Genomic DNA, 23,636 nt, shown 5'->3' on the forward strand with positions numbered 1-23,636 from the left:
ATGGGTACATATGTTTTCCCAACCCCAGCACATTAGTTTGCTAATTCCAGATGTATGAAACGCAGGCCTAACTGTATCTAGTATATTGAACGCCAGATAAACTAACTTGGCCTTTTTTAAATAAAAAAAAAATTCCCTCACTGGAATACTTTATGGCTTTTCACTGTATGGATTACAGGTGGACTGGTATTAGTAGGGGTGACACAAGCACACCCAAGTCCCTGATGTAGGATTTCTATGGCACAGACCACTATTACAAGTGATTAATGGACGTTGGGAGAGATTGTGCTGCAGCACTAGTCCCAAGATGGCCGCCGCCTATCAGCCCAGTAACATGTGCCACAAAATGGTCTGCACAACCTTTAAAAAAAATAGCCTAGACTGTGCTGCTAAATCGCTATTGGTCTGAATCCCAGGTGTAGATGTCTGACTTGTTTGGAGCTTTGGAATGCACACTGTGGCAGCTTCTGCTGCAGCACTACAAGTCGCAAAATGGCGGCCGGCGGTCAGCCCAGGTACATGTGGATGGAAAAATCACTCTGGCCACTCTAAAAATAGACAATCCCTATCAAAAAAGCAGCTCAGCTGCAGTTGTTCAGATGAATCACAGGTGGAGGAGAGAAATTTGCTTCCAGTTATTCAATTATCCCTGCCTATTCTCGCCCTAGCATCAGCTGCGTCTAACCCTGTTCTATTCACATCGGGAGTGAGCACGTCCCGACGTGCGCACAAGCTTATAAAGAGGCTGAGTCACATGCTGCACTTGGCCAATCACAGCCTTGCCAATAGTAGGCATGGCTGCGATGGCATCTTAGGGCAAGTAGTATGATGCATGTTGATTGGCTGCTTTGCAGCCTTTCAAAATGCGCCAAAATACATGCCGAACGACGAACCCGAACTTTTACGAAAAAGTTCGGGTTCGGGTCCGTGTCACGAACACCCCAAAATTCGGTACGGACCCGAACTATGCTCGAACTGTTCGCTCAACACTACTCATGACCCAACATGTAGTAATTGCTGGCCTTAGACTTCTATTATGATGGAATGCCTCTTAAAGCTTCCGTGATGCATGCCATCATAGGATTCTGTTATAGTACTTGGTAACGGAATTCTTAAATAACCTGAACGTCAAACTTGCAAATTGCAAGTTCGCTCAACACGAACTACCAGATTTGCCGAATGCAGATGTGAACTTAGCCCATGCAACTTTAGATAGTCGGCACATAACAGCGGGATAGTATTTGCCTCTGTTAAAGTGGTTAAAACGGTGTGCCAGCCTTTGCCTTCCTGTTAAAGAATTACAGCCTCTGGCATATGTGAGATGTTAATATTGTGAAGTCTTAATTCAACTGGCATGTTGCTCACCACACCCAAAACTTGCAGTGTATGGTATGCAATCACCCGTAGCCAGGCTCTGAAAGCCATGGCTTGGCTTTTCTGCCTCCAGGTATGTTAGCCATCTCTAGTCTAGATTCAAAGCTTTCATTGAGCTCCAACCAGAACCTGTGTAAGACATTCTTCTCAGTTGTCTTAACTGGGCTTCTCCAAAAACTTGTTGGTTATGAGCATTTAAAATGCACACCTCAGTTTTTTTGTTTTTGGAACATTAACTGTTAAAAAAAAAAAAGCATTACTTTGCTAGAGCATTACTGTAGTTTAATTCTTTATAAACCAAGTTGATATGAGGCAACCTTAAAATGCATTTAGGCTACAATTAAAATCTCATTTATTCTAGATTTAAATGAATGTTTGTTGAATAATGGCGGCTGCTCTCATTTGTGTCGTGACTTGGTGGTTGGATATGAATGCGACTGTCCAGCTGGCTTTGAATTGATTGACAGAAAAACATGTGGAGGTAAGTCTGTGCCATGATTTACATTGGTCATATGACGTAAAAAGTAATGACAGTATGCTGGAAACTCCTATGTTCCTCTGTTGGTGACTGTAGATAGACCATTCGCGCTAAACACGCAGGTTCAGAATTTATTGTGGATTAAATTATCTACCTACTTAAAGGCTAAGTACAACTTTGGGGGGCATTTTATTGTATTGTACTTATGAGGTAAAAACATTATTTTAAATGGTCTTTATTAAAAATATGGAGCCCTTTTCTCTGTACAGGGAGGGATAAGAAGCTGTACTAGCAGGATCAGAATTTTCTTTCTCTTTAGGCTACTTTCACACTCGCATTTTGGGCGGATCCGTTACAATACAACCGCATGCATCTGTCATGAATGGATCAGTTTGTATTCTGTAACATAGCCAAGACAGATCCGTTATGAACTCCATTAAAAGTCAATGGGAGATGGATCCGTTTTCTAGTGTGCCAGATTGTGTCAGAGAAAACGTTTGGCTCAGTTTAATCAGACGGACACTAAAACGCTTCAGGCAGTGTTTTGGTGTCAGCCTCCAGAGCGGAAGGGAGACTGATCAGAGGCAAACTGATGCATTCTGAGCGGATCCAGGGCCGGCGCCACCAGTAAGGCGACTTAGGCAGCCGCCTAGGGCGCCATGCAGCAGGGGGCGCCCGTTGCGGTAAAAAAATAAAAATAATAATTGCTTATATAAGTTGGGGGCGGCCGGCGGCGCCCCTCATGCGGCGCCGCCTGAGCGGCTGAGGCTGAGCGCTTGCCGCTTTAAAGAATCCTGCTCTGTGTTGTTGTTAATGTCGCGTGGCCGAGCTCTGTTCGGTCCGCGGTACAGGAGCTTTTGTTTCCTGTACCCGGCCGGACTGACAGGAAGTGCTCACTTAGTGTGCACTTCCTGTCAGTCCGGTCGGGTACAGGAAACAAATGCTCCTGTACCGCGGATCGAACAGAGCTCGGCCACGCTACACCAGAGGTGGGGGTAGAATGAGTGACAAGGGGGGGGGGGAGAATAACGAGTGACAAGGGAGTCCCCAGAGCCAGACTGCAGCCAGAGACCAGACCATCTTATTGTCCTGGTGGTAAGTAGACAATGCAATATGTTTATTATGGAATTGTTTAGTTATTAATACTACATTGGAAACTAATTTACCTCACATCCGTGTGTGTTTTGCGGATCCACAAAACACGGACAGCGGCAATGTGCGTTCCGCACTTTGCGGACCTCACATTGCCGGCACTATTGCGGACAAGAATAGGACATGTTCTATTTTTTTTTCAGGATCGGAATTGCGGATCCGGGTCCGCAGTTCCAGATCGGGGCCGCACGTTGTATGGGCCCGCAATTCCTTTCCGCAAAAAGACAGCTACAAGAAGCTGGATTAACCCTAAGGGAAACATAGCAGTTCTTTTAATTAAAAAACTGAGAAAGGGGTGGAACATGATATGGGCAGATCATCTGATAAGGGGGGGGGGGGGGGCGTCAATTTTTATCTTGCCTAGGGCGGCAAAAATCCTTGCACCGGCCCTGAGCGGATCCTTTTCCTTTCAGAATGCATTAGGGCAAAACTGATCCGTTTTGGACCACTTGTGAGAGCCCTGAACGGATCTTGCAAACTGAAAGCCAAAACGTGAGTGTAAAAGTAGTCAGGCAGAGATCTCATTAAAGCTCAATCTTTATCTTACTGATAAAAATGGCTTAAAGTGTTTGACCTCTTGGTAATTGAGGGTCATTGGATGACAGCACAAAGTGAAGTAGGAGTCACACAGCTAGAAAAATTGTTAACCCTTTGACAGCATGGCTCTATTTTTAATAGACCAATTGAAAATAATTATTTTTAGCTGAGTAAAATTGTCATAACAAAATTGCCTCTGAAGGTCTATATAGCCTTTAAATATATGGTCAGATGATAATGTTTTTATAATTGTGTATATTTGTGATGCGGAGGGGAGAAAACTCCAAGAAAATTGAGATACATAATGTATTGTGATATACCAATTTTATTTGAACAATAAAAAACGATTTGATTGAAAAAAAAAATTTCACTTGTGCAGACAGGTGATTGCAGTTTGCTCTGGAGCTATTTACACTCGTGACGCTCAGTTTGTATCTTTAGTAAGCTGGGTTCTTAAATACCAAAAGCCATCTTTGACCATAGTATACCTTTTTGTTCTTGGGTTACACCAAATAGCAGCACAAGTGTTTTTTGTGCAGTGTAAAATGTGAAGAATTAAATATTGTAATTTGTGGGTTTTTCGTAGATATTGATGAATGTCAAAATCCAGGAATTTGCAGTCAGATATGTGTCAACCTGAAAGGAGGATACAAGTGTGAATGCAGCAAAGGTTATCAAATGGATCTTTCAACTGGTGTTTGCAAGGCAGTAGGTGAGTCTAGGAGGAGTCATCAACTTCTAGACCTCCAGAAAAAGATGGTGTGCTACTTGACTTTATTTCAACTGGATAATTTTATTCTCCTTAGGAAGGGAACCTTGTCTGATATTCACAAATCACAGGGATATCCGTAAGTTTGGACTTGAAAGAAAGGAATATATCCAGCTAGTAGAGCAACTGCGAAACACCGTAGCACTTGATGCAGATATCTCTGGACATGGTCTGTTTTGGGCTGACACTATTCAAAAGTCAATATTTCGGTATGTTAACTCGTGATAATCGTTCAACTATATTATCCTGCATTTCCTTAGGCCTCATGCACACAACCGTATGTTCTGCGGTCTTGAAAGCATGCAGATACCAGCCCTGTGCATACTGTATCTTTTCATTGCTAACTGTAGAAATGGCTATTTTTGTTTGCAAAACTGACAGGATTAGGATATGTTCTAAAATTTGCAGGATGGACATGACATCCATATGCAGTCCACACTTTTTGTGGTCCCATAGAAACAAATGCATCCAGACCATTTTGAGAAAAAAAACTAAATCGGACAGGTACTAACACTACAGTTGTGTGCATGAGGCCTTAGGCCGAATGCACACGGCCGTGGTCCGTGGTAACCCGGCCGGGATTCCTTCTGACAGCAGGAGCACATGGCGTCATTGGTTTCTATGACGCCGTGCGCTTCATGCCGCCGCTGCTATACAGTGATACACTGGTATGATCTATACGAATGTATCACTGTACAGCAGCAGCGGCGGCATGAAGCGCACGGCGTCATGGCAACCAATGACACCGTGCGCTCCTGCTGTCAGCAGGAATCCTGGCCGGGTTACCACGGACCGCTCTCTAGGGTAACATGGGGACTGGCATAAGAACCAGAACATTTCTCATTGTACGACTGTATTAAAGTTATTAAACCGTCTTTGGTTTTGGCTGTCAACTTTGTAGTAAGGTGCCTTTATCGCTTCTACTTATGTGTAAGGAATGGGGCTTGGCATTTTCATGTCACCACTTACACCTGAGGAAATGGACTAATCTTCCCCACCCAAACTCTGTAACTAATGAAACTTCTGCCTGAACTTACAATCTGCAGTACATGCAGAAATTTTCCGCTAAAATACAATTTTCAGTCAGTACTATAAATGGTAATCTGGAGCGGTTTCTATGCAATTTGTACAATATCACTGTGGTCTAACCTTGATTACATTTAATCAGTGAAGCAGAGCTTAGTGAGTTCAAGTTATTCTTTTAGTGCAGTAGGAGCCTCAGCTTTTATTTGCTTCCGTTTGCACCTATTTTGAAAATGGGTGTATGTCTCTATCCACAGAGCATATGTAACAGACGAGCAAATATTTACTGTGGAATCTCTGCTTATCTCTGGGCAAGTGTCCTAATACAACAGATTGGGAATTGTAGTTGTTAATCTTTAGCTGTTATTTGTTGCAGGAATCTAAAATCATCTCTTACTATCTTGTAGCGCCTCAGTTGATAGCCGTGATGGAATAGGAAGCCATATAAAAGTTGTAGATGGGCTCAATAGTCCAGCTTCCATTGCTGTTGACTGGATCTACAAGAACATTTATTGGATCGATACTGGATCAAAGACTGTGTCAGTTTCAAACTTTGATGGGTCAAAAAGGAAAGTGCTATTCAACACTGGCTTGAAAGATCCGTCCTCTATTGCTGTTGATCCAATTTCTGGGTGAGTAAAACTGAGAATTTGCTTATTCAATACAACAGTCAGTGGGCATTGCTTTAAAGGGCTTGCCTACTTTGGCCAACTTATATTTGAGTGCACTTTTGCTGTAATTTAGTATGAGGGAGAAATTGATAGCATATGTCCAATTCCCCTGCTGCGCCTGAACAATACATATCACATTGTTCCCTTTGACGTTAGTGCATCATCTCTAACAATGTGCCCATGACTTGCATTAAGGCTGGGTTCACACCTGAGCGTTTTACAGCGCGTTCCTACGCGCTGTAAAACGCTCAACAGGCAAGAACCAATGATTCCCTATGGGAATGGTTCTCACCTGAGTGTTTTACAGCGCGTACGAACGCGCTGTAAAACGCCCTATGCCCCAAGAAGTACAAGAGCTTCTTTGGGGCGTAGTGTCACGCGTTCCTGTACATAGACTTCCGGGAACGCGCGACAATGGGCGTTCGCTTGCACAGGAGCCGCGTATGTGAGACGCCCGTAGAATCGCGCATACAGAGCGCTCCATCCAGTACGCTCAGGTCTGAACCCAGCGTAAAGTGTACCTAAACTTTCACACACTTTATTAAAACCTGCTCTAAATGTAATGAAAATAATTTTTGCAATGTACATTACCTTTTACTTAAGTTCAGGTGCCCATTGCACTTTAGAATTCGTACTCTTGTATACTGGTGTAGAGAATTGCTTCTGGCAGCACTGAGCAGGCTGTGGCATCGTTGCTCTACCGTACCTGTACCAGTGCTGCTCTTCTAAAGCCTGTCTGGCATACATGGGTCTGGAACTGTTTTTAGGCCAAACAGCTAATGTATCTTAGTCTGACTGGAGGTGTTTCACCTCCACAAATCCTCCGCTGTAAAATCCGTAGCTTTTGATTCTTTATGTGCTATGCAGGATATTAGTACTCTGCTAAACACTTACACTAATATCTAATGAACATCTAGCTTGCTACATTAGAAATATATGCAAAGTTGGAGGGTCTGTGCTCTAAATTGTAGTATACAAGCTACTTCTAAGCATGACTCTGCATAATGGTGTTGGACCGCAATAGATTTTATCCTGGCAATACAGCTCTTGCCCTTAACTGTCAGTTATGGTTTTGACCTTGGTGCTAGGTTGTGGTCATGGCATAACAGCTCCAGATGCTGGGCTATTTGTGGCCTCTAAACCATTGGTTGGAAAACGCTGGTTTAGGTCACTACAGTAAGTTGGCGCTGTAACTGATGTGTTTTTTTTTTCCCCTTTTCCTTTTCCAAGGTTTATTTATTGGTCAGACTGGGGCGAACCTGCAAAAATTGAGAGAGCTGGAATGAATGGAATAGACAGACAGCAACTAGTGACAACTGACATCCAGCGACCAAGTGGCATTGTGTTGGGTAAATATCTTGTAATAGTTGTAAGTTATGGAGTCGTAAAAGTCCTTTAATGGTACAGGGTTGGCTAACTTGGTGATTGTGGGGTTCATTTGTTTTTTTGTTTTTTAGATTTGATAAAAAGTCGTCTTTACTGGCTTGATGTGAAGTTGCATCAACTCTGTAGCGTGGACCTTAGTGGACAAGATCGGCGGATTATCCTGAAATCTTATGAATTTTTAGCTTATCCTCTTGCACTTACTATATTTGAGGTAATAGTTAGACTTGCAGTTCCTGCCAAGATAATTTCTACTGCTCTTTACCACTTGTGTACATATAAATATGTTCTGTTTCCAGGACAGGGTCTATTGGATTGATGGTGAGAATGAGGCAATCTATGGGGCCAATAAGTTTACAGGGGAAGAATTGGAAACCTTAGTTAACAACTTAAACGATGCTCATGATATCATTGTCTATCATGAACTCATCCAGCCTCCAGGTAATGTGCTTTCTGGATTTCTGGTCTATTTCATAGTGTAAAAAAATGAGGCTTTACCCTTAATGCAAATTGATGCTTAACAGGAAAAAACTGGTGTAACGAGAGACTTGACAATGGCGGATGTGAGTATTTATGCCTGCCTGCTCCACAGATAAATGATCGCTCTCCAAAATATACCTGTGTGTGCCCTGATGGCTTGCAACTTTATGACGATCGACGGTGTAGAAGAGGTATTGTGTACATTTTGGACATTATGCATGCAAATCTGTCACAAATTGGTAGTTGGAGTGGAGTAGTCAACTGGGATATGTCTTGTAATTGACCCTGCTAAATGCCTGCTGCAAAAACACTTGTAGAGGCGTTGACCAATAATTTCAGTTGGTTAACATGACTGCCATACCATAACTACCATAGTTATTGTTGTTTGTAAGTGGTTTTCCAGCTGATCTCCTTTTTAAATGTATACTGTCAGTGCTCGTCTGTCCACTACTCATTGACATTTATCAGTAACATGTACAGTACAACTTGGCACAGCATAACTTGAAAATTACTGTTCACATTGGTTTACATCTATTTGTGTTGAGGTCCTTGACTGTCTTACTTTTTGGCATCAGTCACACTGGCAGGGATTACTGTGGGACTGTAGGTTGGCATATCCTACCTTATGGCTGGTGCTTTTTCCTAGTGGTGTGGTGTACTTTACTTTCATGAGCATTGTACTATATTGTTCACTAGCATGTATTATGGCTGGTGATATCACATATTTTCCAGGCAGTGAAATTTGTCTGGCCCTAATAACTTTTTGTAATCCTTTACTTAAAAAGAAAATCAACTTTGTTTTAAGGTAGTAAAGAAGACCATACTGCCACCCCTACAGAACTGCATCCTGGCAAAGCACTTCCAGGGGGTAAGTGCTTAGTATGACTCTATAGCTACCATTTCGGTAAAAAGTTTCATAAACTGTCCTGACCTAATTCAGATGTGGTCAAGTTTTCTCCATTCTCCCTATAGCATACAGACATGTTTGGCCAGGACTAATATCTGTGTATAGGGGAGCCAGGGGGGAGATGGGAGAGAGCTGTTGACAGACCGCCGATTCAGCCAACAGCTATTGAGTGTAGCCACCTTAATTGCATTACCCTCTAATTTTTAGATTGTCTCGCCTTTTCACAGAAGTGTGCCATATTCCTTGTAAAAAAAAAAAGTGAATTACAGTAACCATTTGTTTAAGTCTATAAATGTACAGAAAATTGGATTCTCTTGAAAGCATAACTAGGCATAATGGTGTGACTTTTGCCAACCCCCCCCCCCCCTCAACCCCCACCCCATCCATGTGTTATCAGTGTTTGTGGAAATTGTCAGAGCCTGTCTCACAAGCCAGATACCACATCCTCATTCAGACTGAAGGTTTTGTGTTGTGACTAATGCCATTTCCACTTTAGTAATCTTAAGGTAGCCATACACATTAGATAGAAATTGGTCAGTTGAACAATGATCTGATGAACACTGGCTTTGCAGACATTAGCAGCCAATATTGTCTAAAACATGTATGGTAAAGGTGTTCAAACTGGCCGTACACTTTCAGTTAAACCAGACGATAGACAAAAGATCTTTCTGGGAACCTTGTTTCAAAGAGCTTTTGGCAAACTATCTTTCTTTTGAAGGAAAGTTATAAAATACGACCAACTTTCTAAATTCAGGACTGTGAGTTGGCTAAAATGAATTTAAATATTTTTATTTTATTTTTTTTATATATATTGAAATGTCCATTTTGATCAACTTTAGACTAATGCGTATGGCCACCTTTTTAGTCTTGGGTTGCTTTTGCTTATCTGCCATATTGAATTTCTCGCTTCCATATAGTAATGTTTGTGTTTGCCTTTTTAGATGCCAGTAGTAACACCTCATTATACGAGGGAGGTTCCAGCAAGGGTGCATCTGCAGCTTGGGTAATTCTTCCCATCTGTAAGTATCTGGGAGATATAAAGTGCATCGGGTTCCAAATGATTATGCAAATTGGATTTAAGTGTCATAAAGATGTAATTTTTCTGTTTTTCAATTAAACCTGTATGTGGTGCCCGGGCATATTGGGGGGGGGGGGGGGGGCCCATTATAGGGGTTGGATAACCCCTTTAACCCTTAGGTAACCGGAGGTTTTTTCGTTTGAGTTTTCATTTTTCTTCCTTATTTTCCGTGAGTCATAAAGTTTGTTTCCAGTCACACAGCTGTATAAGGGCTTATTTCTTGCGGGACAGGTTGTACTTTCTAATGCCACCATTAATTATGGCATAAAATGTGGTGGGAAGCCGTAGAAAAATTCCAAATGGGGTTGAATTGGGAAAAACAAAACACAATGTGATCACCAGTCAGTGTGGCTTACTAGAAGTACAGTGACTGAGTCACACCACACAAAAACAAAAGTTTTAGATTTTAGAAAAACTGACTTTTCTAAAATTAGATTAGTGGTATAAGAGTCCCTATCAGACTGGAACAGTTTAATTGGAGTCCAGGAGAAATGGGACTACTTAAAAGTGGCACTATTGAAGGCAACAGATTGCATTAGGCTTGTCAGTAAGAGCAAAAAAAGGAAGAGACCACTGTGGTACTCAGCAGAAGTGGCCAAAATCATTAAAAACAAAAAGATAGCATTTAGGAATTATAAAAAAAAAAAACTAAACGAGGATGACAGACAAATTTATAAGATTAGGCAGAGAGAGGCCAAACAAGTTATAAGAGCTTCTAAAGCACAGGCAGAAGAGAAATTAGCTCAGTCAGGGACAAAAGGCGATAAGGCATTCTTCAGATACATAAATGAAAAAAGGAAACTAAAACAAGGAATTACCAAATTAAAAACTAAAGGAAGGTATATGGAAGAAGATAAAGAACTAGCTGACTGCCTCAATGAATACTTCTGTTCAGTTTTTACAAAGGAAAATGAAGGACCTCAGTTGGGAAAGAAGACTAATGAATCTTTTGACGCATGTGTCTTTACAGAGGAAGAGGTTCTAAGTCAACTGTCTAAAATTAATACAAATAAGTCACAGGGGCCTGATGGGATACACCCAAAGCTATTAAAAGAGCTCAGCGGTGAACTAGCAAAACCATTAACAGATTTATTTAACCAATCACTGGCAACAGGAGTCGTCCCAGAAGATTGGAAATTCGCAAATGTTGTGCCCATTCACAAGAAAGGTAGTAGGGAGGAATCGGGCAACTATAGGCCAGTAAGCCTGACATCAATAGTGGGGAAATTAATGGAAACCATACTTAAGGAGAGGATTGTGGACCATCTAAAATCCCATGGATTGAAAGATGAAAAACAGCATGGGTTTACTTCAGGGAGATCATGTCAAACTAATCTTATTGATTTTTTTGATTGGGTGACTAAAATAATAGATGGAGGAGGTGCAGTAGACATCGCTTATCTAGACTTTAGTAAGGCTTTTGATACTGTCCCACATAGAAGGCTTATCAATAAAGTGCAGTCATTGGGCTTGGACTCCCATATTGTTGAATGGATTAGGCAGTGGCTGAGGGACAGGCAACAGAGGGTTGTAGTCAATGGAGTATATTCAGACCAAGGTCTTGTTACCAGTGGGGTACCTCAAAGATCTGTTCTGGGACCCATATTGTTTAATATCTTTATCAGCGAAATTGCAGAAGGCCTCAATGGTAAGGTGTGTCTTTTTGCTGATGACACAAAGATTTGTAACAGGGTTGATGTTCCTGGAGGAATACACCAAATGGAAAAGGACTTAGGAAAACTAGAGGAATAGTCAAAAATCTGGCAACTAAAATTTAATGTTAAGTGCAAGATAATGCACCTGGGATGTAAAAACCCAAGAGCAGAATATAAAATCAGTGATACAGTCCTAACCTCAGTATCTGAGGAAAGGGATTTAGGGATCATTATTTCAGAAGACTTAAAGGTAGGCAGACAATGTCACAGAGCAGCAGGAAATGCTAGCAGAATGCTTGGGTGTATAGCAAGAGGAATTACCAGTAGAAAGAGGGAGGTGCTTATGCCGCTCTACAGAGCATTAGTGAGACCTCATTTGGAGTATTTTGCTCCGTACTGGAGACCATATCTCCAGAAGGATATTGATACTTTGGAGAGGGTTCAGAGAAGAGCTACTAAACTGGTACATGGATTGCAGGATAAAACTTACCAGGAAAGATTAAAGGACCTTAACATGTATAGCTTGGAAGAAAGACGAGACAGAGGGGATATGATAGAAACTTTTAAATACATAAAGGGAATCGACAAGGTAAAAGGGGAAAGAATATTTAAAAGAAGAAAAACTGCTACAAGAGGACATAGTTTTAAATTAGAGGGGCAAAGGTTTAAAAGTAATATCAGGAAATATTACTTTACTGAGAGTAGTGGATGCATGGAATAGCCTTCCTGCAGAAGTGGCAGCTGCAAATACAGTGGAGGAGTTTAAGCATGCATGGGATAGGCATAAGGCCATCCTTCATATAATATAGGGCCAGGGGCTATCCATAGTATTTAGTATATTGGGCAGACTAGATGGGCCAAATGGTTCTTATCTGCCGACACATTCTATGTTTCTATGTTTCTAATTCCTCCACTGTTTTACAGATTTTGTTTCCACGACGTTTCATTTACGGAAAAACTGACCCATGCTTTTCATTCTCTGGTTCAGTACGATTACGATACTCCATATGTGTAGGTTTATTTATGTCTAAATCAGGGGTGCACAACCTGTGGCCCACAGGCTGCATGCGGCCCCCGGAGCCAAAGTTTGCATTCCCCTGGACAGAATCAGATCAGCTATGTTTCTGCCATGAGCGCCGCACACATTACGGCTCCTGCTCTGTAGCAGGAGCAGGACAGGTCCTCAGCTGTCAGTGACGGCACGAGACTGAGGAGAAGGCAGAAGCAGTGTATCAGCACTTCTTCCTTCTCATATAGGTGAGCAGAACGCTATGCAGGGTGGACCTGGCTTGGGGACAGGAGCGCAGAGCTGCAGGGTCGGGAGGCTGATTTCCTCTGTAACTGGGGCTCTTTTGGGAGATGAAAAAAAGTTTGGGAATCAATATATATGAATAAACTACCGATCCCATACAGCAAGTTAAAAATCAAACCTCCAAATAAATGGAGTGTACGTCTGCTGGTAGAGAGGGGTACCAAGATGATGGGACCACCCAAGGGCAACCTCAAAGATTGGAGGTAAAGGTAGTGCAGGGTAAAGATAAAAATCCCTGCACATGGGACGCCAACTAAACTGGTGCTCCCACCTCATTTAAATAATCGCCTTGCTCTGTCTGCCGCCACATGTGATACCCATAGCCAATGAGCACACACTTCTGTCTGCACGGCGTGTGCGCTCATCATGAGTCCAGAGCGAGGCATGGAGCGCAGGAAAGCGCAAAGAGAAACTGAGCACTCCCGCGCATGCGCGATCTCGCACTGAATATTGTGTCACTCTGCCGGCCGAAACGACCATAGCATTGGGGGTGATTACCGATACAAATTACTCCTATGTGCTCACAGGTTGCGAGGCAATGGAACGTCTTGCCGCAACCGGAGCACACTGGTCCGCGATCAGACCCGAAACATGGTATTTAAGGCAATTTGTGATCAGTGCAGAGGAAAAACTGGGTAATAGCCTAACAGAAACTGACCATTGACAGTGACTGATAAGCATTATAGTGGTTAAGAGGTTTCTCCAGAAAATAGAAAAATAATAAATTAAGCCATGAGTGGTGGCAAAATCCGGGCAAAAGGTAGGAGACCATCACTAATGTAGGGGGAAGGAATTGTCCCTAATTTACATGGTACAGTATCAGATCATGGGTACTGGGGGGGGGAGAGAGGTACGCATCTCTCCGTTAGAGAAACAGTCACCAAGGGTCACAGATTATTGGACAGAAAACAACTAAAGCTAAGTTGTTCACTAAGCCCTGTCAGGGTGACCGTCCGTAGGAGAAAAATCCAACGTGCCTCACGCTGTAATAAAATCTTATCCCAGTCCCTCCCGCGTTTAGGGGGACTGACCGTTTCAATGCCCATGACTGATAACCCTGGGGTCTCCCTGATGGAAGTCGCAAACATTGCGCGTGACCACTGTGTCCCGGCTATTTTCAATATCCAAGAGCTGTTCTCCTACTCGTCGACGAAGCTCCAGTTTCGTTTTGCCTATGTATTCTTTTTGGCAAATGCACGTAATTTTATATATTACACCAGAGGTCCGACACAAAATAAAATCCCTGATGTTAAAGTTGCGTTTTAGATTGCTGCTGTTAAGTTTTGCCCGTGGTGATACTATCACAGGCCACACAGCCACTGCACTTAAAGCATCCTATAGGTCAGCGACTCAACCAAGTATTTGGTGTAACAAGCTGAGAGAAATGGCTGTGTACTAGTAGATCCTTGAGGCTCTGGCCCCTTCTGAAGGTTACCTGTGGATACTCGTGTAAGACATCACGAACATCTGGGTCCATCAGAAGAATCTGCCAGTATCGCCCAAGGATCTCACGTGATTCATTAGAGGAACCATCAAATGTGGTAATGAATCGTATCTTATCTCCTGCTTCCTTCTTTGAGTGTCAAGAGTGTACTTCTTGGAGTATTGACTGCCCTCTGAAAAGCCTTTTTCAGAACCTGATCAGGGTAACCCCTAGCACGAAATATTTGTCGGATCCTGGCTATCGGTGACTGCCTGATCCTGGTCATTAAGTCTCAGACACTGGGTTTTTGAGGGGTTAAACTTTATAGTTTTAATTTTGTATATATTTACTTTTTGTGATAAATTTGAAGCTCCTATATCGGCCTATAAATGTTTTTTTTACTTTAGATTTTTGTTCTATTCGGGATTTTTAAATGGACATTAAAACCCTAATTTGCTCATTTCTTATGGCCTGCCATCTGGTGGCCAAAATAAGAATTGTAGCATGAACACTTTTAGCCTCGCTGATGAGGCTGAAAGTGTTCAGCACAACTACCGATGCCCAAATTGGCCACATGGGGCATCGGTAGGAAGCCAGTTTTTCCGCATTTAGATGCCATGATCTTGATCATGGCATCTAAAGTCTTCAATTACTGTGATCGGCATTATTGCCGGTCATGGTAAGTATCCGCATGTACGGCGCTGGTAGAGAAGGGGTTTAGCGTGATCATTGTACTGTGAAGAGATTTGTGGCAGATTCTGAGCACAGACAGGTTTGTGCAGATAAAGTCATCATGAGGAAGGTTCCTGCCAGACAAATTGGATGTAGAGCAGCTGTTAAAATGCCATTACAAAGCAGCCAACAGGTATTTGAAGCTGCTGGTGCCTCGGGAGTCCTACGAACTTTGCAGTTGTGCATAAACCTACTATTTGGCCATCCCTATCCCTCACAAGCAGAAACTTGCAGTGGGCCCAGACATACATGAAGACTAACTTTCAAACAGTCTTTACTGATAAGTGCTGGGCAACACTGGATGGCCTCTTAAGAGGTTTTTGATTGAAATGGCTTTTGATTTCAGTAAATGTGACTTCTTAATGCTGCCGATTCAACAAATGACCATTTTCTGTTCTTTATAACTCTAAAATGTTTTGAAACTGTTGTGCATACATTGGAACAGTGCATTTTTGAGTTTAGTTCATGAAAAAAAATCCTGTTATTTGGCGCTTTGTTCAATTTGCTTTATACTCTTAACATTTGCATGCTTTGGAATGTGGTGTAAACAGCCGAAAATTTGGATCATGAAGCCTGTTTGATATGGCTGAGATCTTTCACCTTGTTGCTTCACTGGGGCTAAGGCTTGGAATTTTGAGGATGTGATTGAATATAGATTATAATTTTCTGTATGTTAACTCTTCTATAACTTGTTTTCTAGTGTTACTTGTTATGGCAGCAACAGGAGCTTACCTTATGTGGCGTAACTGGCAGCGGAAGAACATGAAAAGCATGAATTTTGATAACCCTGTGTACTTAAAAACCACTGAAGAGGACCTAACAATAGATATCGGAAGGCACAGTGGCAACATAGGACACACATATCCAGCAGTAAGTGCTTTACACACTTTCAGGGCTCCCTTCAGTGCCTTCATGAGTTCTCGTTTAAACAGCCCTGGTTTGTTAGAAAGGTCCCTTGCCAATTAGCTTGTAATTGTCCCCTGGTGTTAACCTGTAACAGGTGTACTGAAAATGTTCTCCCTTTTGCATAGGTTTTCTCTGGGTGCTCAGCAGACAGCCGAACTTTTTTTTTTTTTTTTTTTACGGCCATATTGGAAAACCATTATGAATTTTATAAAGATTATAGGTTATACATGTCTCTAGCTCAATATACTGATATTGCCTCATTACCAGCAATTGCTGAGAGTTGTAAAATTGCCACAAAATATTCTAGTAAAGTATGTACAATCAGCCTAAAAAGAAAACTCTATTTTTCCTCATGGACACAGGAAAAACGATTGCATATTTTTACAGACTGTCCAGAAAATTCTGAGCACCAGGGTTCCCAACCGTCCAGGTCATCTCCCACACCCAAAAAATACAGATGGGTTAAGTTATAATTTTAGATTGGACTACTGATTTACTGTGTAATAAAGGAAAGAGTGGAAAACGGAGAATGATGCTCCTGAATAAAGGATCCCCTCTTTTAACCCTATTAAGTCTGGTTATCTATACAATATGTATTCTGACTTCTTCAATTTTGCATCTCTGTAGAGTTTAAAACGTGTAATCACTACTGGCTTATCTTCTAAGAACACTGCTTTTCATTGCTAGGCATTTCTAGCTAACAAGCCTAAGAGGGCCATTGCAACATTGGGCCACTCACTTTTATTACAAAAATGTTATCCTTTAAAAGTGCAGTGTCAGGGGACCTCTTTTTTCTTATATTAAATTTTTTAAAAAAAATATTTTATAGGCCAAAATATAAGGTATGGCAATGCAAAGAATTTTTTTTTTCCAAAGGTTTTTTTTTAAAAGTGAAAAAACCTATAGAAGTTAGGTATAGCTGCATTGATATTGAGCAGCAGTATAAGGCCTCTTTCACACTACCGTTTTTTTTCCGTTTTGCGGGTCATTTTTTGCGTTACGTATACGGAACCATTCATTTCAATGGGTCCGCAAAAAAACGAAATGTACTCCGTATGCTTTCCGTATTTCCGTTTTTCTGTTCCGTTGAAAGATAGAACATGTCCTATTATTGCCTGCAAATCACGTTCCGTGGCTCAATTCAAGTCAATGGGTCCGCAAAAAAAGAACACCTACGGATGTATTTCTGTATGGCTTCCGTATCCGTTCCGTTTTTGCGGAACCATCTATTGAAAATGTTATGCCCAGCCCAATTTTTTCAATGTAATTACTGTATATGCCATATGGAAAAACTAAACAAACAAAACAACGGATCCGTGAAAAACGGACCGCAAAACACTGAAATAGCCATACGGTAGTGTAAAAGAGGCCTAAGGATGTCAGGTCATTTTTAGCACATAGTGAACACTGTCTACCCCAAAAATCTTGGCAGAATTATTATTATTTAGTTATTTTTTTGGCCCCACAAACCATTTTTTTCCTGATTTTTACAATACGAGATATGGTAAATTACAGGGTGGCAATAAAAAAAATCCATCTTGTCCCGCAAAAAAAGCCCTCATATAGCTTTGTGAACGGAAAATAAAGTTATGGTTATTGAAAAGTAGAAAAATCCTAAATGCAAAAATGAAAATAAGCCTTGACTAGAGGAGCGATTTTCTGTTTATGAAATTCAGTCACACTTCGTTAGTTAAGGTTACTTGCGTTATGGATTCCGTTACCATGGACCATAATGCAATTCTATGACTGAATGCATAACGTAATGCCTTTAGATTTATTCCGTTATAATAGAAATCTATGGGCTGCAAAAGGGGTCTTTCCCGTTTCCGTTATGCAGGAGAGGACTCCACTGCATAACTGAAATGGAATGGATCTGTTTTGCAGCCCATAGACTTCTATTATGACGGAATGAATCTAAAGGCATTACGTTATGCATTCAGTCATAGAATTGCGTCCTGGTCCGTGGTAACGGAATCCATAATGCAATTCACCTTTTACCAGCAAACTAAGTGTGAACAAATATTTTAAAATATGAAATTCGCTCATCTCTAGCCTTGACCAAGTGCATGCTTTTACATATTCAGATGTCACTTGTAGATTTAATATAATTATTTTTTTCTCTAGATATCTGTTGTAAATACAGAAGACGACATGTCATGAGCCTGGCTATACATAGTTGGCATTCATCATCCTCATCCAGTCTACACTGCATTAACAGGATAATTTGGTTCCAGATGGTGACCAGTCCAGACGCTGAACGCATCCTGCCCCTTTACTATGGAAGTGTGAATATTTTGTATGTGACACAGCTGTTATGATTGGAACTTGCAGTGGAAACCTTTTTGTATATATTTCTTAATAAGCTTGTTCAGCTTTTGAAAAGGTTACCATTTTGTCCATAGCCCCCATGCCTTTATTTATTTTCAATATTTGTAATCCTTCACTCCCACATAGGCTAAGTACTGTATAAAAACACTTTCCATGAAAGCCATATCCCAGCAATGAAATTTTGTGCTATATATAGTGAATTTACCTGTACATACTTGTATAGGCAGTTGTACATATCCTTGGAGACAGTCACTATTCTGAAGCACTTTGAAGTCTTTTTGATTGTAAATATGTTTCTGTACACTTTTACACTTTGTTTTTTTTTTTTTGTTTCGACTGGTTGGGGCAATGGCAATAGACTAAAAACAAAACGGGTTATTCATATGAAATTGCCAAATAACTTCTTAACCTTAAACAATTTTGTATGTTTGAATGCAGCTGTAAATGTGTATGGACTGACCTTTTTTAGAGATACAGGGGGTGAATTCCCTATCAGAACCACTGGAGATTCCTTTGAGAATAAAAAAAAAGATTTACTATAAATGTGTTTATTACACTGACCGTTGTTGGCAAGTACACAATTAAATCGGTACTGCATATAGCAAGAGATTCCGTCATTAGTAATGGTATCTAATTACTTAAGTCTCCAATTCATTGCAGCTTTCTCTGATCTCTGTCCTCTTTCATGCAAAATCAAGGCAAAGTGAAATGGATTTCTTCTTGGCAGGACAAATGTAGCAAATTGATCAGTAAGCCACGTGAATATGCTCCAGTTCCCAAAGTCATTAATGCTATTCATTCCGCAAAGTGCTGAGACTCAAATTATTTCATGCATGGCAATGCCAACCAGCATGCTTGAGTGTGAGTTTTAATAGGCTTTTTTTTTATAAGAAAAGAGTCTAGTTTTATTACTGTTCTTTAGGTCTAACCTGTTAATGGAACCCAAAGGAAACTTTAAATGTGTTCTTCAGGGATGGTACTTTGTAAAAAGATTCATGCCTGCCTGCCCCCATTCTGTGTCTCTGCTGTGTCCTTGTTCCGGTCCCCAGCTTGTCTTGATGCTGCATAGTCACGTGCTCCACTGTGGCCAATGACTGGCTTAAGTGGCAAAGTGCTACTTCTGGCCATGTTACCGTTGAAGCAATTCACTGGCTGCAGCGACCATGCCCATGAAGTTCCAGGGAAAAAAAAGCCAGGGACCGGAACATGGACACATCCCAGGCATTGTGGTGGGGAGCAGATAAGTGCAAGTGTGAGAAAAATCTGTATTCCTGAAGAACCCTTTTCAAGCTATGAGCATTGGCTTCTTAGGTATAGCCTACCGATATGGCTTACTTCCAAAAAAATACACTGCTCAAAAAAAATAAAGGGAACACTTAAACAACACAATGTAACTCCAAGTCAATCACACTTCTGTGAAATCAAACTGTCCACTTAGGAAGCAACACTGAGTGACAATCAATTTCACATGCTGTTGTGCAAATGGGATAGACAACAGGGGGAAATTATAGGCAATTAGCAAGACACCCCCAATAAAGGAGTGGTTCTACAGGTGGTGACCACAGATCACTTCTCAGTTCCTATGCTTCCTGGCTGATGTTTTGGTCACTTTTGAATGCTGGCGGTGCTTTCACTCTAGTGGTAGCATGAGACTGAGTCTACAACCCACACAAGTGGCTCAGGTAGTGCAGCTTATCCAGGATGGCACATCAATGCGAGCTGTGGCAAGAAGGTTAGCTGTGTCTGTCAGCGTAGTGTCCAGAGCATGGAGGCGCTACCAGGAGACAGGCCAGTACATCAGGAGACGTGGAGGAGGCCGTAGGAGGGCAACAACCCAGCAGCAGGACCGCTACCTCCGCCTTTGTGCAAGGAGGAACAGGAGGAGCACTGCCAGAGCCCTGCAAAATGACCTCCAGCAGGCCACAAATGTTCATGTGTCTGCTCAAACGGTGAGAAACAGACTCCATGAGGGTGATATGAGGGCCCGACGTCCACAGGTGGGGGGTTGTGCTTACAGCCCAACACCGTGCAGGACGTTTGGCATTTGCCAGAGAACACCAAGATTGGCAAATTCGCCACTGGCGCCCTGTGCTCTTCACAGATGAAAGCAGGTTCACACTGAGCACATGTGACAGACGTGACAGAGTCTTGAGACGCTGTGGAGAACATTCTGCTGCCTGCAACATCCTCCAGCATGACCGGTCAGTAATGGTGTGGGGTGGCATTTCTTTGGAGGGCCGCACAGCCCTCCATGTGCTCGCCAGAGGTAGCCTGACTGCCATTAGGTACCGAGATGAGATCCTCAGACCCCTTGTGAGACCATATGCTGGTGCGGTTGGCCCTGGTTCCTCCTAATGCAAGACAATGCTAGACCTCATGTGGCTGGAGTGTGTCAGCAGTTCCTGCAAGACGAAGGCATTGATGCTATGGACTGGCCCGCCCGTTCCCCAGACCTGAATCCAATTGAGCACATCTGGGACATCATGTCTCGCTCTAGCCACCAACGTCACGTTGCACCACAAACTGTCCAGGAGTTGGCAGATGCTTTAGTCCAGGTCTGGGAGGAGATCCCTCAGGAGACCTTCCGCCACCTCATCAGGAGCATGCACAGGCGTTGTAGGGAGGTCATACAGGCACGTGGAGGCGCCACACTACTGAGCCTCATTTTGACTTGTTTTAAGGACATTACATCAAAGTTGGATCAGCCTGTAGTGTGTTTTTCCACTTTCATTTTGAGTGTGACTCCAAATCCAGACCTCCATGGGTTGAAAAATTTGATTTCCATTTTTAATTTTTGTATGATTTTTGTTGTCAGCACATTCAACTATGTAAAGAACAAAGTATTTCAGAAGAATATTTAATTAATTCAGATCTAGGATGTGTTATTTTTGTGTTCCCTTTATTTTTTTGAGCAGTGTATATATAATAAAGCCAAATTAGTAGTTTTACTTTATTTCCTATTCAAGATTCTCATATAATGATAAAACTGTAATTCAAAGCCACATTCCCTACCACAGCATGCAAGCTTTTAAGATATTCATGATCAGATTATCATGCAGCCAGAGAAAAAGGGCAAGTGTGTGTGATTAAACCCATGGCAATATGCTGCCATAGGACTTTGGGCAATGGGAGAAGGAATTCTTTTGGCTCCTGCTTCAGGATCTTGTGGGAACAAGTACAGCCAGCAACAAAATCCCATATGTCCTTGGACATAGTGGGCCACCAATAATATCAAGCTACGAGTTCAGATGTTTAACGAAGACCAGGATGACCTGTGACTTTGGAGTGAAGACCCCAGGACAGGACCCATTTCCTCATGTCCAGTTGCAAGTTATTCCACTTGGTAAGTCATTTGTTCCTATGCCTAAAAGCAACAGAACCAATACAGGCAGGATCAATGATGTGCTGAGGCTCCTCCACTAAATCACCAGGGTTAGAGGAACAGGGCATCCACCTTGGTATTATCTGCAGAATGAAATATAAAATTAAAGCAGCCAAAAAACAGACCAAAGGGCTTTATGAAGGTTGTCATTGAGCAGACCGGAGATGTCAGATTCTTGTGATTGGTGTAAATAACTGGCACCCTTTAACAGATGTCATTCTGCAAGGGGCAATTTGACAGCCAGGAACCCCTGTTACCCGATGGAATAATTTTTGTTCAGCAGAGGAGGAGATCTTTGAGGATGTACAACTGCTTACCATCTTCTCTGAGTACAGCTCTGACCTTCATGGAGGATTCTTCCACCTCAGGGAAGAATTGTTTGGTGACATCCAGGCATTGAAAAATAGAGGCTGAGGTGAAGGCTTGTTTAAGAGACAGGAAAGCTGTCCAGTTCTTTGCACCTCTCTGCTGTTACTCAGAAGAGGGTGAATGCTGTCAGGGAAGAGAAGTGAGGAATAAACTATAGTAGCTGGCAAGACCCTGGAATCTCTGAAAGGTTCACAAGCCAGGAGGATAGGGATAATGCAGTACAGCAGACAATTTCTGTGGGTCCATCTTGATACCAAGTTTTTTTTTTTGGGGGGGGGGGGTTTTCAGACATTTTTCAAATTTAGCATAAAGCCTGTTTCTCAAGCGCTGAGGACCAGTGTGAACAGGTCTTCGGTGGAGGATCAGATCTGGTGAGAATATTAAGAGGTCATCCCAAATAAACACAAATACATAAACTATAACTGACAAATTACTGGAATACTGCAGGAGGATTACTGAGGCTGAAGGGCATGGTATTGGTAATGGCTGTCACAGGTATTTAAAAGTAGTCTTCCGCTTGTCCCCATCTTGAATCCAAATTAAGTTCGAGCTGCCTGGAAGTCCAGCTTACTGCGGATTCTGGTTCCACTGAGTCTGTCAAAGAGTTCAAGAACCAGGAGCTGGAGATACTTGTTTGACTAATCTATTTACACCACGATGGTCAATACATGGTTGGAGAGAGCCATCCTTTCCACTTCACCACCATGACGGTCCAGAGAGACTGACCCCTGACCTCTGTAGGGGCAGGAACAGAGGTTTAAAAGGACCCCTCCCACCACCATTCACCAGTGTGTTCCTGCCCCTATAGCGGCCAGGACAGAAAAGTCCTCTCTGGCTTCAGGGAGGTGAAGTGGACCTCGTTTTTTATTTTTAAGATACCTGGGTGACCGCATCGGCGGTCCTTGTGGCCTCCCTTACGGGTCCATCATGCAGAAAAGCGTCCCCTGCTCTCCGGCGGACTAGTTCTAAAGCTGGCAGGGTGACGCCGGGGTCACGCTCCCTGCTGAGGGAAGCCTGCCCTGAGCTGCCGCAGGTCGCCTTCCTCCCTGTGGGGGAGCCGACCGGAAGGATGTTCTGCGCAGTCGTGCGCGTCTGACGTTACTTCCAGGTTGCGGGGGAAACCCGGAAGTTGACGGGGCCTCTATAATAAAATGCTCCCAGCACTCTTCCCCGCTGCGCTCTCTGCATCGCTCGCTGACCGGACATGTCTGATCAGGAGAAGGAGCCGCAGCTGAAGGAGCAGACCACTCCAGAGCGCCCCTGCGTGAGTAGCCCACCTGGGCAGCCGGCAGCTTCACAGATGAAGGGGGGGGGCACCCTAGTGTATTCACTGTTCCCCTCCCCCTGGGGGTCTGCTGTTATACTGCATCTATGTTATGCTCCTATACCAGACTGGCATAAATTTAATGGACTGCCTCTCTCACTTTAGGCCAAACTAACTTTAAAAAATTCAAAGACCGCCAGATGCATCCAGTGCTCCGTCCGGCTTCCTGATGACTATACTAAAAAACTTTGCATGGATTGCATTGCCAAATTAGTGAGAGAGGAACAGCCCTCAATTATGCAGGAGTTCAGATCCATGATTCAGGAGGAGGTTAAGTCTTCCCTGGCCTCCCTCCGTGAGGATATCCGGGGGTCTCGCCCACCTAAACGGCCCAGGATGGCGGATATTTCTGA

The 23,636-nt window shown here is 42.5% G+C and overlaps 1 protein-coding gene across 2 annotated transcripts in view; it reads left to right on the forward strand.

The window, feature by feature from the left end:
* Positions 1-18,583, forward strand: part of VLDLR (very low density lipoprotein receptor) — an 84,446-nt gene extending 65,863 nt beyond the window's left edge. Inside the window, exons 8-19 of one of the 2 annotated variants that reach the window (XM_040417118.1) lie at positions 1,736-1,855; positions 4,128-4,253; positions 4,348-4,519; positions 5,741-5,965; positions 7,235-7,353; positions 7,462-7,601; positions 7,687-7,828; positions 7,912-7,950; positions 8,673-8,735; positions 9,716-9,793; positions 15,675-15,844; positions 18,005-18,583. In XM_040417118.1, coding sequence (XP_040273052.1) covers positions 1,736-1,855; positions 4,128-4,253; positions 4,348-4,519; positions 5,741-5,965; positions 7,235-7,353; positions 7,462-7,601; positions 7,687-7,828; positions 7,912-7,950; positions 8,673-8,735; positions 9,716-9,793; positions 15,675-15,844; positions 18,005-18,040 — 1,430 coding nt within the window. In that variant the 3' untranslated portion in view covers positions 18,041-18,583. Of the gene's footprint in view, positions 1-1,735; positions 1,856-4,127; positions 4,254-4,347; positions 4,520-5,740; positions 5,966-7,234; positions 7,354-7,461; positions 7,602-7,686; positions 7,829-7,911; positions 8,059-8,672; positions 8,736-9,715; positions 9,794-15,674; positions 15,845-18,004 lie in introns of both variants that reach the window. The other variant, XM_040417117.1, reaches the window with a different exon arrangement.
* Positions 18,584-23,636: the final 5,053 nt, after the last annotated feature.

The sequence above is a fragment of the Bufo bufo genome, chromosome 2 (genome assembly GCF_905171765.1).
Source record: "Bufo bufo chromosome 2, aBufBuf1.1, whole genome shotgun sequence".
NCBI lineage: Eukaryota > Metazoa > Chordata > Amphibia > Anura > Bufonidae > Bufo > Bufo bufo.